We start from the raw sequence: 17,004 nt of genomic DNA, 5'->3' as shown, positions 1-17,004 counted from the left end.
CTTTCATTAGTGTCTGCTTTGTTAATTAGAACATTTCTAAGAAGACACATACTTATTAGCACAAATGAAAACAGCGAACAGTGAGCGAGGCCAAATAAAGCATAGGTTTCAGAGCGTTAGCTCCACTACTCGGGTTGCAACTTCAGATTTCGCTTCGCTGGGTGCGAATATCTTCAGCTGCTCGAGCTGGGCCCGAACGACCTCGAATGAAGGCAGGTACTGCGTCTTCCTTTGCCCAAAAACTATCTTAAATAAAGAGATATGAAAATCGCGGTATATAAAGGTGATGTGACCTGAACCTAATTAAGTGTAGGTGTCTATTAATAAAGTGCGACAGATACGGAGCTTTTCTTTTTCCAAAAAACCAACAGAAATAAAAATATAAAAAGTCGCGGAATAAAAAAGGGGTGGTACAAGCGCTAGCACGTCTACTTTTAAGGTGTAGCTCGAGCGTCCCCGTAATTCAAGCCCTTAAACTTCGTAAAACATTGCTAGACAATGCAAAACCATGCTTGACCGAGCTTTTGAGCCATGCTTAAGCCCCGCCATTTTGGTTTCGTGCTGTAGACATGAACATAATCTGGGGTCTCAATTCTGGCAGCCTTGAAGCCAGAGACAGCATAAGAGCATTCTCCCGGAGCTCCCGCTCTCCCTATCGCTCACGGCCTATTTGACACTCACGATAATATAGGACGTTCCGCATCCGCAGCCATGTGGATGACAGTGGCGCTGGTTAGCACTCTCAAGTTTAGGTTAAGAGCAAAATTAATAACCCAAAAATGAAGATCGAATAGACGTTGCTGTAGCTGAGTCGGTAAGAGCACCCGACGCGATATTCGGAGGCTGTGGGTTCGGATCCCATTAGCGGCTTGTTGTTTATTTTCGGGTTTGTATTTATTTACCTTTAGCGCAAAATATTGATTTGATTTGGTTTATGGGGTTTAACGTCCCAAAGCGACTCAGGCTATGAGAGGCGCCGTAGTGGAGGGCTCCGGAAATTTCGACCACCTGGGGTTCTTTACCGTGCACTGTCATTTTACAGCACACGGGCGCCTTGCTTTTCGCCTCCATCGAAAAGCAGCCGACGCGGCCGGTACTCGATCCCGCATTCTCGGGTACAGTAGTCGAGCGCCCTAACCACGGCACCACCACGGTGGGGCACATGGTTATGTTATGTAATGATGGTAACATGTGAACAAACCAATACCTCGCAACTAAAAGTGTCAGTGGTCGTTATGCAGCTTCTCCCTTACTATTTTCATTGTCTTGGACTCTTGTCTTCACCCAGCCGAAACCAAGGCTTCTTACTGAAGCGTTGGCTGGCGGTATCCCCTTCTACACTTGTTCGGTGTTCCTTGACTTTGTGTAGCCATCTTCTGCACCTCGTTTTAACTGGATTCTTGTTTACACATGTGAAAGAAGTTCCAAGACGTGATGACTTTGTGAGAAGGTTTCGTGTTTGATTTTAACAACGCCCCAGAGTTAGCGCAACCCATAACGAATATGACACTGCCTCCTCTTGCGTTCAAGCTGCAGTCCAACAACTTCTTGAACCAGTGCTGCCTACCAGTTATTACCCACAAACTTCTAAACATTTTCTTATGCCTTCTTACATAAAGGCGCACATTACTACTGCTCAAAGTTTGCACTTTCATTACATACCGTACATGATATGCACAAAACTGACCCTCAGTCAGGGCATGGGGGATGAACCTTGCGCAATGGATGAAAACGAGGGCTTTCCGCTACTCGAGTCTTCGCTACGGTACTTAACGCCAGCACCGCTCTGGGAAATCTAGGAGGTAGAAAGTATCTAGATATATAGACCCCACACCGAATAGTCGACACCGACCTCTATAATACTGATTCACCTATCATGAACCTTAAAGATCCGCACGAAGCGATCTCTCAAAGATGAAAACTAAACTGTAAACCAGTGCGGCCATAGTAATGCGTCGCGCACTTGTCGCTCCTGTACACTGCAACCGCATCGAACGGCTAGCGTTTCTCACTGTTCGCCTGTGAATAAGGGAGCCATGTTGGCTCATTGACGATTTTGGATGCAGGCAGAAATACAGGGAAGGGGCTAATTGCACATTTCCTCTACGCGCAGTACTTCCGCAGGTGTCTCGATCTAGCCACGTGTACCCGCTGGTTCTCTAGAGACGAAGCTGTGTATCCACATCCAAAGGCATAGACGTACACGTGAATCTTTCCACAAAATCGACGTGCAAGTCAACCCCCCCCCCCCCCCCCCCCCACACACACACACACACACACACTTCCAATCTGCAACTCCTCGTGGCTGTCTACCACACGGCCGGGAAAAGCGCGCGCATTTCTCCCTTCCAACTGTCCACTCAAAGCCCAATAAGAGCATCATGTTAAGAATGGCTGCCTTTTACTGATTATCAACCTCTGCTCGCTCGTCGATGTGCAGGAAACGAAGCAAGCGCTTGTCCTTTCAATAAACGGCCTACCCAATGAAGCAAAAGTAAGTTGAATCTCACTTTCCTCTCCTTTTTTTGCGCACTCTCACATTACAAGTAGGATTAAAATAAAAAATATGTGCCCTACAAAACCACATTGCTTTCCATCCTGCGTAAACATCATAACTGGGAGATATTAGCGCCAGCAGCATCTGATCGCACATATATGTGTGTGGGATCTGCTCTCCCCTGTGGCTGTATGTTACAGCTCTGTATGAATGTCTAGAGAACACGGAAAGCCGCGTTTACGATAAAAAAGACGACAACGCTTGATAACGGCATTTATAATTGCGTTTGATCAGCTCTGCTTGCGCTTTTCAACAGCAAAAATATAACGCCTTTGCTGATAGAATATAATTTTTCATAAGGCAGCATGCTGGCCTCCTGTTATTGAATGGCTACATATGCTACGTCGAATGCACAGAAAGTTCAGTAGACTTTACCATATATACTATTGATGAAACTATTCATCTTTACGGTATAAGCGTACGTAATTTATTGCTGAACAGGCGGAAAGTGCTTGAACAACATGGATCACGATTTCACACATGGTGGACCAGATGGTGGTCACTTTATGGGTTATTACGTGGTAGTCAAGAAGTTGCAATTATGGAGCTATGACCTTGTGACTTGATCGCCATCTTGAATCTCCATCCATCCATCCGTCTGTCCGTACATACGTCCTTTCTATGTTGCGTTCATGTTAGTGCACTTTAAAGAACCCCAGTTGGTCGAAATTTTCGGAGCCGTTCAAAGCGGCGTGCTCACAATCTAAGTCACCTTTCAAAGTTAAATGCTGTAAAACAAAACCAATGTTCTGTCTATAATATCATCTCTTAGTTGCTTTCTTCTGTTTAGGCTGCATATGCTGTAAAGTTATTGATACAATACTTTTGAGGTGCGTTTTGACGCATAGCATGCGATGTATGTTACTGAAGAAGATTTTTCTCCAACCTGTAGCAATATTGAGGACATATATGCCTTATATGTGAACTCCTACTCTGAGGTAAATGTTTCCTGGACCTGAGTCAAGCTTGTTAAGGAGCTTATTCAGGAGGCCTTTCCAAGACACCCTGTAGCTAAACGCCGCTGAACTGAGAAAAATTAAATAGGGCACGCTCCAGATTAGCACGATATACTCTTTAATACCGCAATTTATTTTCATTGCGCGAATTTTATTATATATTTTTGTTTAAGTTTGTTTCTGGGAAAATAAGGCGCAGTGTCTACTCGACTTCTCTGTGGACACCTTCGTTTACAATGAACGGCATACAGTGCGAGCTGCATACGCCGTCGGTTCAAATCCCTGTCTCTAATTAGCCTCTCTAACGTGACTAGTACATCTATGCTAATTGGGAAGCGAAGCCCCGCCTTGATGGTGCAGTGGTTAGGGCTCTCGACTGCTGTGCTCGAGGATGCGGGATTGAATCCCGTCCTAGGCGGTCGCTTTTCCGTAGAGGCGAAAAGCAAGACGCCCGTGTGATGTGCGTCGTCAGTGCACGTTAAAGAACCGCAGGTGGTTGGCCAAATTTCCGGAGCCCTCCACTACGGCGTATCTCATAGCCTGAGTCGCTTTGGGGACGTTAATCACAAACCAAACCAAACCAAGCGAAATGCTAGGACACCACCCTTAATGCTGCGCGAAGAACGTTTGCGTCATGATTTCGATACAAAGTCACATGCGTGTGACCGAGTTCGATATGATAGGTCTAAAAGATGTTCATTTCATTGCTTCGGGCTGATTTTCACGTTACAGCCATCACGACAACTTACACGCTTGCTTTTCTGCGACACGTGGCCATCACGCTATCGCGTAAAAGTTGCGTACTTTTATGGCAGAGATGAGCGCAAGATAGCGAGAATACTGCACACTAAGTGTCTCTGAGATATGAGCCACATGTCTATGACTTCGATGCTGGGAACAGGGGCCGTATTTAGAGTTTTTGTTCTTTTCAGAAGTGTCGTTTTCGCTGTTTTCGCCCTTACCTGATTAGCGGAAACACCGGAACCAGAAGTGCTGGCAGCCTATAACCAACATCCGGTTCCGGTGCTTCTACCAGTCGTGCTACTCGAAGTGAGGGGGAAAACGGCACTTCTGAAAATGACTCAAACTCAGAATACGGGCTTAGCTATATGACATTACGAACAGTTGAAAACATCTGGTATTACAACTTGCTTGTGTCATTAGCCTAGTGTCGTTATAATCTCACTGACATGGATCGCGGCTACCTGCAAAACGTACTTCTCAGTGTAAGTAATATTACTTTCTAAAGCTGCTGCAGCATCCGAGTAACCGAGCAGGCGTAATATTTATATACTATTTGCATTACTGCATCGGTAATAACCTTTGGGTGTGGATGTGCTCTGTCAGTTTAATGTTTCGTGTAGTGCACTTTGCTGTGCTGAGTATTTTCTTTGTCTACGAAACCGATCCCTTGGAGTTCATTGCAATTGCATTCTATTACCTACATACGCTAACATCGATATAAGCTCCCAAATGATTGATGAAAGAATGATCGCTTAATGATAACCTATTGTGCGCTTTTCAAGCATCACCCTTTATACCGAAATTATTTCAGTTGTACTGTGATAGTCATCGCCATCGACATGCACCTGTGCGTTGTGCGACGAAGACGAAGAAGAAGTACGCTGGGCTCGCCGTTGCAAGGTCCTGTCCTCACAGCTCTCCATCTGAGCGTCAATAAACGCCCTATTACAATTGGCGGAGGTGCCGGAAACGATCCCACCCAAACTGGAACTGCGAAGCCGTACACTACCCTCTACGACCGCCATGCAAGACACTTCGACGCTGCCGGCCGTTCCACCCACGATCATGTGTGCTGGCGTCGTGCGCCAGCGTGACCCTTGCCTGTTCAGCGGCACGGCCGATCAAGATGTCGACGACTGGCTGTCATCCTATGAAAGAGTAAGCACCTACAACAAGTGGGATGACTCATACAAGCTCAGTAACGTCATATTCTATCTGACGGACGTGGCGAACCTCTGGTTTCGCAACCATGAGGCTGACCTGTCATCTTGGTCGACATTTAAAAAGAATTTCGCGGAAGTGTTCGGCCGCCCGGCAGTGCGTAAGCTTCGTGCCGAACAACGTTTACACGATCGTGTTCAGCGCGCTGATGAGACCTTTACCAGCTACATAGAAGACGTCGTTGATCTCTGCAAACGAATCGACCCGGCCATGCCGGAAGCAAACAAAATCCGCTACATCCTCGAGGGCATTTCTGAGGACGCCTTCCAGATGCTGGTAGCGAAAGATCCCACCAGCGTTAGTGAACTCGTGAAGCTTTGCCAGAGCTACGACGAGCTCCGCAAGCGGCGCGCTTTTAGGCGCCGCTCCAGTGTGTGCGACGAAGGCGTATCCGCATTAGCCCTGGGTGGTTCGCCAACTTCAGAAGGGAGCCCGCTGAATCAAAAGATCAAAGATTTTATTCGTGAAGAGGTCGCACGTCAAATCTCACTCCTTCCCCATTTTCAAGACTCGGGCCGCCTCGTTCCTGAACTGGCTCCATCTTTGGCCCCTGCTATACGCCGTGTCGTGCAAGAACACGTCGCTGATGCCTTGCCGTCCAACCCCGTGGTGCCGCCTGTGACGGCACCTCTCACGTATGCCCAAGTAACGGCTAGGCCACCACCTTCGCCCACGTCTGGCTCCTATGTGCAGGTCCCTGCCTACCGTTCACCGCCGCATGCTGAGCCTTCGTTTCAAGCCCCACCCTCAAGGTTCCGCCCACATCCTATGAAACCTTGGCGTACTACGGACAACCTTCCGATTTGCTATGCCTGCGGTCGGCCGGGCCATGTTGCGCGCCTTTGTCGCCAGCGCCTCCAACCTTCACAGCCTGACATTCGATTTTACCCGTACGATACCGACTCACGCTCGCAAATGATTCCGCCCGGTTCTCAATTTGTCCCACAAGATCGCCAAACCTATACCACTCGTCGATCACATTCTCCTCGGCGCCGATCGCTTTCTCCAATGCTGCGACGTTCTACCAGCACCGTTGAGGGAAACTAACAGTCGCAGTTCCGGGGGCAAGAACTGCGCTTGTTTCGAATTCCTCAAGTCCTCCATGCCGTCCCGCTAATGTTATCAAAGTTTCTGTAGAAGGCGCCACAGTTCTCGCTCTCGTCGATACCGGTGCAGCCGTCTCCGTCATCAGTGAAGCGCTCTGCCGTCGAATTCGCAAAGTGACCACTCCGATTTCCGACTTTTCGCTCCGCACCGCCTCATCACAGCACATTCACCCCTCCGCATCTTGCACAGCCCGTGTGCTCATTCAAGACGTCTTGTACCCCATCGAGTTTATTGTTCTGCCGAACTGCTCGCATGATATCATCCTCGGATACGATTTTCTATCGACTCATCAAGCCGTTATTGACTGTGCTCGTGCACAAATTGCCTTCGCCCCCCTCTGTGATGCCCCCTTCTGTGATACCCCTCCCCGCACTGCAAAACTTCTCGTCGCCCATGACACCGACATTCCTCCATTCTCTGCTGCCCTCGTACCACTGTCTTGTGAGTGGGTAACTCCTTTGACTGCGATTTTTACACCTTCCGAAGCCACCTCCCGTCATCCCTGCCTCCTTTTTCCGTTCGCTGTTCTCGAAATTCAAGACGGCAAGAGTGCACTTTACGCCTCGAACCCATTTTCTTGCCCAGCAGTCCTGCTCCGTGGCGAATGCATTGGACGTCTTGAAGAGCTTGATCCCAGTCATATCACCACTCTTGCTGACTCAACCCCCTCCTTCGACGTTAGTCTGTGCTCTTGCGATGTTGCGACCGCTTCGACGCCCTCCGACGTTTTCCAACATGCTATTGATGCTGATCTTCCACTTGCGCAACGTGATCAACTTGTCGCCCTCTTGCAGAACTTCGCTTCTTCATTCGACTTTCCTCAAACTGACTTGGGCCGCACGTCTGTCGTAGAGCACACCATCGACACCGGTAAAACTGCACCTTTGCGCCAGCGCCCCTATCGCGTGTCGGCTTCGGAGCGCCAAGTAATTGCTGATCATGTGGACGACATGCTCCGTCGGGGTGTCATTCGGCCATCCCACAGTCCCTGGGCGTCTCCAGTTGTGTTGGTACCTAAGAAAGATGGCTCCTTCCGGTTTTGTGTCGACTACCGCCGGCTCAACAAGATCACGCGCAAGGACGTCTATCCTCTGCCACGCATCGATGACGCACTAGACTGCTTGCAGGGCGCCGAGTTTTTCTCCTCGTTGGATTTACGATCTGGCTACTGGCAGGTGCCAATGGCTGACGCTGACCGCTCTAAAACTGCCTTCATCACACCAGATGGATTATATGAATTCAACGTCATGCCCTTTGGGCTTTGCAACGCCCCGGCCACATTTGAACGCCTCATGGACACTGTGCTTCGTGGATTCAAGTGGCGAACCTGTCTTTGCTATCTCGATGATATCGTAGTCTTTTCTACCGATTTTCAATCCCACCTGCTCCGACTGAAGGACGTTCTCACTTGTCTCGCTACCGCCGGCCTCCAACTGAATCTGAAGAAGTGCCGCTTTGCTGCTCGCCGACTAACAATTCTAGGTCATGTCGTTTCTAAGGATGGCATTCTTCCCGATCCCACCAAACTTCGTGCAGTTGCCGAATTCCCACGCCCAAAATCACTGAAGCAGCTACGAAGTTTCATTGGCCTATGCTCCTACTTTCGCCGCTTCATCTTAAATTTCGCCTCTATTATTGCTCCTCTCATCCAGCTCCTCTCCGGCAGCTCCGACCTCTGCGCATGGACACCTGCTTGTAATGACGCCTTCAACACTTTACGCCGTCTTTTAGTTTCGCCTCCCATCCTCCGCCACTTCGACCCGAATGCGCCAACTGAGATTCACACTGACGCTAGCGGTATTGGGATAGGCGCCGTTCTCACCCAACGCAAACCTGGTATCCGAGACTATGTGGTGGCGTACGCAAGCCGCACCTTGACCAAGGCAGAGTCCAATTATTCTGTTACGGAAAGAGAATGCTTGGCCATTATTTGGGCCATCGGCAAATTCCGTCCGTATGTCTATGGCCGACCATTTTATGTGGTCACTGATCATCACGCTCTGTGCTGGCTGGCGTCCCTCAAGGACCCGTCCGGCCGCCTTGCTCGCTGGGCTCTTCGCCTCCAAGAGTATGACATTCGTGTCATATATCGCTCAGGCCTCAAGCATACTGACGCGGACGCTCTTTCGCGCTCACCGCTGCCTCCCTCTTCGTTGCCTGATGAGATCTGCGCCTACGATTTGTCTTCGCTTGCCACTATTGACATGGCCACGGAACAGCGGCGCGACCCGTGGATATCTACACTTCTGGACTTTCTTTCAAGTCACTCTCCAGGTCGTCTGTCTCGGGCGCTTGCCCGCCAAGCTCACCATTTTTCAATTCGTGACGGGCTGCTCTATCGCCGCAATTATCTTCACGACGGAAGGAAGTGGCTTTTAGTCATCCCCCGTCATCTCCGCGCCGAAATTTGTGCTGCTTTCCATACTGATCCCCAGTGCGCCCACGGCGGAGTGTTGAAAACCTACACGCGCTTGCGTCTACGCTTCTTCTGGCGTGGAATGTACCGCTTTGTCCGCCATTTTGTCCGCTCCTGCCAGTCTTGCCAACGCCGAAAAACTCCTCTCAAGTCCTCTGCTTCGTTGCAGCCGTTGCCCTGTCCTGCCCGTCCGTTTGATCGTGTCGGCATAGATCTATACGGTCCCCTTCCTACAACTTCAGCTGGCAACCGCTGGATTATCGTGGCAGTGGATCATCTAACCCGCTACACTGAGACATCATCATTGCCCTCTGCTTCCGCACGCGACGTGGCTTCCTTTATTCTGAAAAACCTGGTTCTTCGCCATGGTGCCCCTCGCGAACTGCTCAGTGACCGCGGACGCGTTTTCTTATCAGACGCTCTTGAGGCTCTCCTGAAAGAATGCCGCATCATACACCGCACCGCTACCTCGTACCACCCTCAGACGAATGGACTGACAGAACGTTTTAACCGCACTCTCGGTGACATGCTGGCTATGTACGTGAACACCGCGGCCATTCCAATTGGGACCAAGTTCTACCGTTTGTTACTTACGCATATAACACCACGACACAGGCCACTACTGGATTCTCTCCATTCTTTCTCCTTTACGGGCGCGAGCCACCCTGTACTATGGACACACTTTTTCCCTACCGCCCTGACGTTTCCGAATCTTCCCCGCTATCCGATGCCGTCACGTACGCAGAAGAATGTCGTCAGCTCGCCCGCTCTCTCACAACAGAAAATCAGTGGCAACAAAAATACCTCCGTGATACCGGCGAAGCTTCGTCATATCTCCCGGACACACTGGTGTGGCTCTGGGTGCCCTCCACAACCCCTGGCCTTTCAAAGAAGTTTCTTGCTCGCTACCACGGGCCATATAGGGTCCTCCAGCAAACATCTGCAGTCAACTACGTAGTTGAGCCCGTCACGCCCTCTGCGGACTTGCGTCGCCGTGGTCGTGAAACAGTTCACGTGAACCGATTGAAGCCATTCTATGACCCCGCTGTGCTTTCCGCGCCATAAGTCGCCAGGATGGCTCCTTTTTTTACCCGGGGGGAAAATGTACTGTGATAGTCATCGCCATCGACATGCACCTGTGCGTTGTGCGACGAAGACGAAGAAGAAGTACGCTGGGCTCGCCGTTGCAAGGTCCTGTCCTCACAGCTCTCCATCTGAGCGTCAATAAACGCCCTATTACACAGTAAAGGGTTTCGTAAGATGTTAGGCTTTAAGAATCAATAAAATTCGCCGTTCTCCTGTTTTATGTCACGATGTTCGAAAATACCTGGGCATATATGCATGACTTGATACTTCTAGAATTCACGGCCGTCACTATACTGTATGATATGGCCAGCATTGTGCTGCCTAATGACTGTTTTTGTGGAAGTATTTTAATAACAGTAGTGCTTACGAAAGACGTGTTGCCTCCGATCTTCATGTGGATACATACAGTGCATGTACTACATCAAGTATAAGCCCCTACAATCCGGCGAACTGTGTGCATGTAGTATACATAAGAAGTTTGATAAGCTGCATTCATATCATAAACAAATTTACCTGAGCGCGGGTAATACACGTTACGAAAGTGCCGTAACTTGTTTACATGAAGATTTTCCAGACACACTCGGCTGCAGTTCTAGCCTTGTGGACAAATTTACTTGAGCGCGCGTAACAAACTACGAAAGTGGCATAACGTCTTTACATGATGCTTTTCCAGACACATTGGACTGTAGTTTTCGCCTTGTGGGCAACCGCACTTGCTGGATTCTTGGCGCTGAAACACATACTGTCCGGAAGAGGCAGCAAAAAGCGAACGCGGCTGCCACCTGGGCCCAAGGGCATCCCGTTATTGGGCTACATACCGTTCATAAGGAGACCATTTCATATCATTTTTAAAGAGTTAAGCGAGGAATACGGGCCAATTTTCAGGTAAATGCTTCGAATTTGGCTGCACAACTGTTCTCAGTATAGTAGAGAAAATGGTCCGTCGTATTAAACAGTGTTTTAGAAATGTCGTTTTAAAAGTGTCGCTGAATGCTCCCGAAGGAAAATAAAGAAAACAAATCCATTGCGGCGATTTACGTAAGGTTAATTTAATCTCCGTACCAATCACCTCACCATTGGTATGCTAGTTTTGATGTGTAAAACTGCAAGGAAGATTTTTAACGCCGCTTTGAATGCTTGATAATTATTCAAAGTATCCTAATGTACTACATTCGAATAATATAGTGCTGCTTAGAACCATGCACTGTACGGGAGATGATTATTCGAATGATATAGATACATTTTTCACTTGACTTATACTTGGATTCTTAACCAGATACAGTCTTTTCGTTTAGGTGTTTGCATTAAACTGACGGTGAATTTCTCCCAGTGAATACCTTAAAGTGTTACACAGAATGGCAGATTGGAACATGCATTAACCTTGAAGGGGCAAATGATTTTGGATCGAACTAGAGACCGCATCAGTGCTCCTCTGGGAACACAGCGCAGTTTAGAAAGTCCTAAAACAACTCTAAACTGACCCGCTGCAAACTTTCCAGCACTTTTTAAACAGTAGTAAACATTGCAAAAAATTTATAAACTGCCTAATCACCAACGTAAGCCTTGTTTTTGTGGTACAATAGATTTGTGATTTAGGCGTACGGACGCGGCATCGTTTTATGCATAGCAGATTAGCCAAAGAAAGAAGGGAGGTTCCGATTTTGCTCTTTATTTAGCTCAATAAACAAACAGAGCTCCATTGATAATGTTTGCTGGTACAGTTCGTTAAAGTAGATACTCTACAGTCAGTGAAAGATCATTTCATTCCGCAGGAAACAGGTCACTGACTACTCCACTGTTTTCCCCACACTCGTCTATAGATTGCGCCTCGGAAGCAAGGAAGTGGTAGTGCTAAACGACCTGACTTCCATCCGGGAAGGACTGGCCAACCCCGATGTGCTGTATCGACCCGACGATTTCATTTTTCGTTACCTCGGAGTTAGAGGTTTAAAATTTTTCTACAGTTCTACCATTTGCAGTTCATTTTTTTTTTCCAAAAAAGGATATGCAGCTGACGGTGTCTATATTTTTTCAAACAGGTATTTTAACTATGAACGGCGAACCATGGCAAGTGAACCGGAGGTACTGTTTTCACGTTCTGAGAAACCTGGGGTTTGCAAAGAAACCAATGGAGGAGCATATTCAAGTAAGAAACCTTGTTTTCCTTATCATAAAAACCCCCGAGCAATCGTATGTTAACGGCGTCTAACTTGGCCGTAAATAAACAATCAGGTGGCATTTACTATGCTAATTATGAGAGTTTAAACAATAGTTCGCCCCGCCCATATTATTTAAACATAGACCAGGGTCTGTAGCCTCCCACGTCGCCGACCTAGTGGGAAGCTTTATAATCTATGAAATAGGAGAAGGCAGCTGAGGAGGCTCCGGAAATTATAAATTTGTTGAAGGACCGGGGGAATTCTTTGGTAGAAAAACTGACCACACGGCTCATGCAATAACTGGTGACATCGGCGGATAACAAAAGAGCGCCAACACTATCTTCATTGATAAGAAAAGGGACGCCAAGGACTTGAAAAATTACCTACCAATCAGCTTTCTGTCTTTTACGTAAGCTGTTTGCTAAGTATTTAATAATGTAATCGCGAAATTTATGGGGGCAACCTTAGACGTTATTCAATCAACCAAATGATGAAGCGGTTTTCGGAAAGAGTATTCTACTATCGATCATATTCATGCTGTCAACCGGGTGATAGAAAAATGCGCAGAATGCAACCAGCCCCTATACATAGCAGTCATTGATTACGAAAAAGCATTTTGCTCAGTAGACACCTCGGCGGTCATACAGGCATTACGAAATGAGAGTGTAGACGAGCCGTTCGTGAAAGTGCTGGAAGATATATGTAATATATATATATATTCAGAATGTTGCATGCGCGTTTTTCAATGGAATACTTGAGCAAAGTGTGTAAGAAGAAGCTGTACAATGATCTTCTGGATGTGATGATACCGTTGCCGATCTACCGTGCACCACACCGTGGAGGCCCCGGACAGGATGTCTTAAAGCGTGTGAAAAAGATGCCAGTTAGGCCTTCAGTTAAAACGTTCTTCTTTAAGCTACATTCCAACACATTACCTGTTAAAACCTGGTTACATGAAAGAGGCTTATTCGTTCCCTGGACAACAGACTGTCTCCTTTGCAAAAAACCAGAGACAATCGAGCACGTCTTTCTGGATTGCTGGGACCCAGTCTTTCACTGGGATGTTCTCCAGAGAACACTAAAGAAAGACCTTCCGTTAGATCCGTATGGCATACGGTTCCTTCCAGTCGAGAGTGAGGGTATTCCTTTGGATTTAGTCATGGTCCTGAGCCTCCACAGCCTGTGGAAAACAAGGATGCAAGTGCAACATGCAGATGTCAACACGCGTTCTGTACGCGAGAACTTTATCGAGAGTGTGCTGCTCCTTAGAGAAACGTATCGGGTGCTTTCTGATCCACCTGACTGGATCAGTGTGCTCGATGAACTGGCTGTCCTCAAAAAATTTTAAACCTTTCGTGACAGCCGAAGTCTGGTTGTTGCGAGTTTTACCATTATCGTGGATCTTTTTTGAATTGATGTGAACTCAAAACAGGCAATAAAGAATATATATATATATATATATATATATATATATATATATATATATATATATATATATATATATATATATATATATTGTTGCGGGGCGGCAAGCCAATGATGAAAGGAGACGGAACATGACCGATGGCAATGGTAGATGACGGTTAATGCATGATGGCGGACCTAGCGCGAGCGCGCCTGCCCACGCCATTGTCCGCTACTTCTTCTTCGCCCGTAATAATATATATATATATATATATATATATATATATATATATATATATATATATATACGAAAGAAAGAAGCCAACAGACGGCGAGGCCAAGGAAAGCATTGGGGATTGTACTTTGTCTTTTTTTTTTAATTTTTGCTCGATAATCACATAAATTAGTAACTAATGTGTTTAGGGGAAAGATAAATATACACAAAATAGAAGGAAAAACAACATGCCGATGGTGGGAATCGAACCCACGACCTTCGAATGTCGCGTCCGGTGCTCTTCCAACTGAGCTACATCGGCCGCAGTCCCCCCTGCTACTTTCTTGGGTATTAATGTTGTCTGTATACGAACCTTGAGAGTGTTCACCAGCGCCACCCTCAACTATAGCGGTGGACGTGAAACGTCCTGTCTTACCGCCAGCGTCACGTAGAACGTGATCAAGAGAGAGGGCGAAAGCTGTGCTAGAACCCTCTTACGCTACCCTAAGGCTTCAAGACTGCCAGAACCGAGACCACCGTGACCTAGAAGCCGATAAAATGAAGGGGAAATGAGGGTGCTCGTTATAATACATGAAGGAAAGAAGCCAACAGTCGGCGAGGCCAAGGAAAGCATTGGGGATTGTACTTTGTCTTTTTTTTTAATTTTTGCTCGATAATCACATAAATTAGTAACTAATGTGTTTAGGGGAAAGATAAATATACACAAAATAGAAGGAAAAACAACGTGCCGATGGTGGGAATCGAACCCACGACCTTCGAATGTCGCGTCCGGTGCTCTTCCAACTGAGCTACATCGGCCGCAGTCCCCCCTGCTACTTTCTTGGGTATTAATGTTGTCTGTATACGAACCTTGAGAGTGTTCACCAGCGCCACCCTCAACTATAGCGGTGGACGTGAAACGTCCTGTCTTACCGCCAGCGTCACGTAGAACGTGATCAAGAGAGAGGGCGAAAGCTGTGCTAGAACCCTCTTACGCTACCCTAAGGCTTCAAGACTGCCAGAACCGAGACCACCGTGACCTAGAAGCCGATAAAATGAAGGGGAAATGAGGGTGCTCGTTATAATACATGAAGGAAAGAAGCCAACAGTCGGCGAGGCCAAGGAAAGCATTGGGGATTGTACTTTGTCTTTTTTTTTTAATTTTTACTTAATAATCACATAAATTAGTAATATAATGTGTTTAGGGGAAGAATAATAAAAAGTAGAAGGAAAAACAACGTGCCCATGGTGGGAACCGAACCCCTAAACACATTATGTTACTAATTTATGTGAGTATCAAGTAAAAATTAAAAAAAAAGAAAAGACAAAGTACAATTCCCAATGCTTTCCTTGGTCTCGCCGACTGTTGGCTTCTTTCCTTCATGTATTATAACGAGCACCCTCATTTCCCCTTCATTTTATCGGCATATATATATATATATATATATATATATATATATATATATATATATATATATATATATATATATATATATATATATATATATATATATATATATATATATAGGGGCAGCACAGCAACCATAGTTCTGCATCAAGAAAGTAACAAAGTAACAAGATTCCTATAAAGAAAGGTGTTAGGCAAGGAGACACGATCTCACCAGTGCGATTCACAGCTTGCTCAGAGGAAGTATTCAGATACTTGGAATGGGAGCAGTTAGGCATAAAGGTAGATGTAAAACACTTCAGTAATTTGTGATTCGCTGATGACATTGCCTTGCTCAGTAACGCAGGGGATGAATTGCATATAAAGATCGGTAACCTAGACAGGAAAAGGAGAAAGGTACCCTCAAAATTAATATGCAGAAGACTAAGCTAATGTTGAGCAGTTTTGAGAAGGAACATAAGTTTAGAATGTAGCGAAGCACTGAAAATGGTAGGCGAATAGTTTTGCTTAGAATAGGTAGTAACCGCAGATCTGGGCTATGAGAGCAAAATAGTCAGGATAATAAGATTATGATGAAGTGAATTTGGCACGTAACTCGCAGATTTGACTAACAGCTTATTGATATGGTCAAGAAAAAAACTTATACAGTTGCATCTTACCTATACTCACCTATGGGGCTGAAACAAAGAGGTTAACGAAGAGAGTTTCACTTGAGTTGAGGACAATGCAGAGAGATATGGAAGAAAAAATGGTAGGCGCAACGTTAAGAGATCGGAAGCATACAGAGTGAGTCAGCGAAATAACTCAAGTCAATAACATCCTATTGCAAATCAAGAAAGAACAAATGGGCATGGTCAGGACATTTGCTGCAAAGAAAGGAGAACCGATGGTCGCTAGGGTAAGGAATTGGAGTCCAAGGGAAGGAGGGCGTAGCAGGTTGTGTTAGCTGTTAACGCTAGCTTGACTAAACATCCAACGAAGCAAAATGTTATGCGCCTCCTGAGCTAAGATTCCATTTAAAAAGTATCTGTGCAAAAACAAAAACAAAACATCAAGGGTTCAACGCTGCTGAACCAAATATTGAGCGAAAGCATTAGCTGCGTGTGACCAAGCGTTCCATCTTCTGTTTTTCTTCTTCCTCAGCCCACATATAAAACCCCGCTTTAACCAACCCGTATGAACGTGCCATAGTGGCCTATAGGGGTAACGTGAATGCCAGGGTCCTAGCAGGCTGATTCTGTCATAACCGTCCCATCTAAAACGAGAGACCCAAGTTGGCAGCTCCTGCCAGCCCACATATAAAGCCCCGCTTTAACCAAGCCGTATGAACGTGCATGACGTTACGTATCACGTGAGTACCAGCTGCGCTGCTAGCGCGCCACGCCGACCGCTTTTGGGTCACGTGCGTTGTGACGTCACTCGCTGCGCCATGGCTGCGACGCCGCTACGCCGATCGCTTCATCTCGTAGCCCAGCTCTCACCCTAGTGTTATGTGGGGTGTGATGTCACAGCGTCACGTGGGTGCGGCCGCGCTACGCCGACCGCTTGAGTTGGTAGCCCAGCTCTCACCCTAGTGTCACGTGGGGTGTGACGTCACATCGTCAGGTGGGTGCGGCCGCGCCACGCTGAAGGCTCGAAACCTAGAGTACTATTGCTTTCGCAATAAAATTTACCACTGGCTTTTAGGAAATCGTTATGCGTGGTACATAATTTGAAAGCCCTTAACACAGAG

The 17,004-nt window shown here is 46.8% G+C and overlaps 1 protein-coding gene across 1 annotated transcript in view; it reads left to right on the top strand.

Moving 5' to 3' along the window:
• Positions 1–4,570: 4,570 nt before the first annotated feature.
• LOC146191488 (cytochrome P450 2H1-like) overlaps positions 4,571–17,004 on the top strand; it is a 32,395-nt gene continuing 19,961 nt past the window's right edge. The window contains exons 1-4 of the mRNA XM_084602008.1: positions 4,571–4,739; positions 10,761–10,972; positions 11,908–12,032; positions 12,127–12,233. Of these exons, the coding sequence (XP_084458134.1) occupies positions 4,704–4,739; positions 10,761–10,972; positions 11,908–12,032; positions 12,127–12,233 (480 nt within the window). The 5' untranslated portion in view covers positions 4,571–4,703. The remainder of the gene's footprint in view (positions 4,740–10,760; positions 10,973–11,907; positions 12,033–12,126; positions 12,234–17,004) is intronic.

Source organism: Amblyomma maculatum, chromosome 4 (genome assembly GCF_055883805.1).
Source record: "Amblyomma maculatum isolate TAMU_Amacu chromosome 4, ASM5588380v1, whole genome shotgun sequence".
NCBI lineage: Eukaryota > Metazoa > Arthropoda > Arachnida > Ixodida > Ixodidae > Amblyomma > Amblyomma maculatum.
Note: the sequence above shows the minus strand (reverse complement) of the source record. Positions and strands in the feature narration are given on the sequence as shown.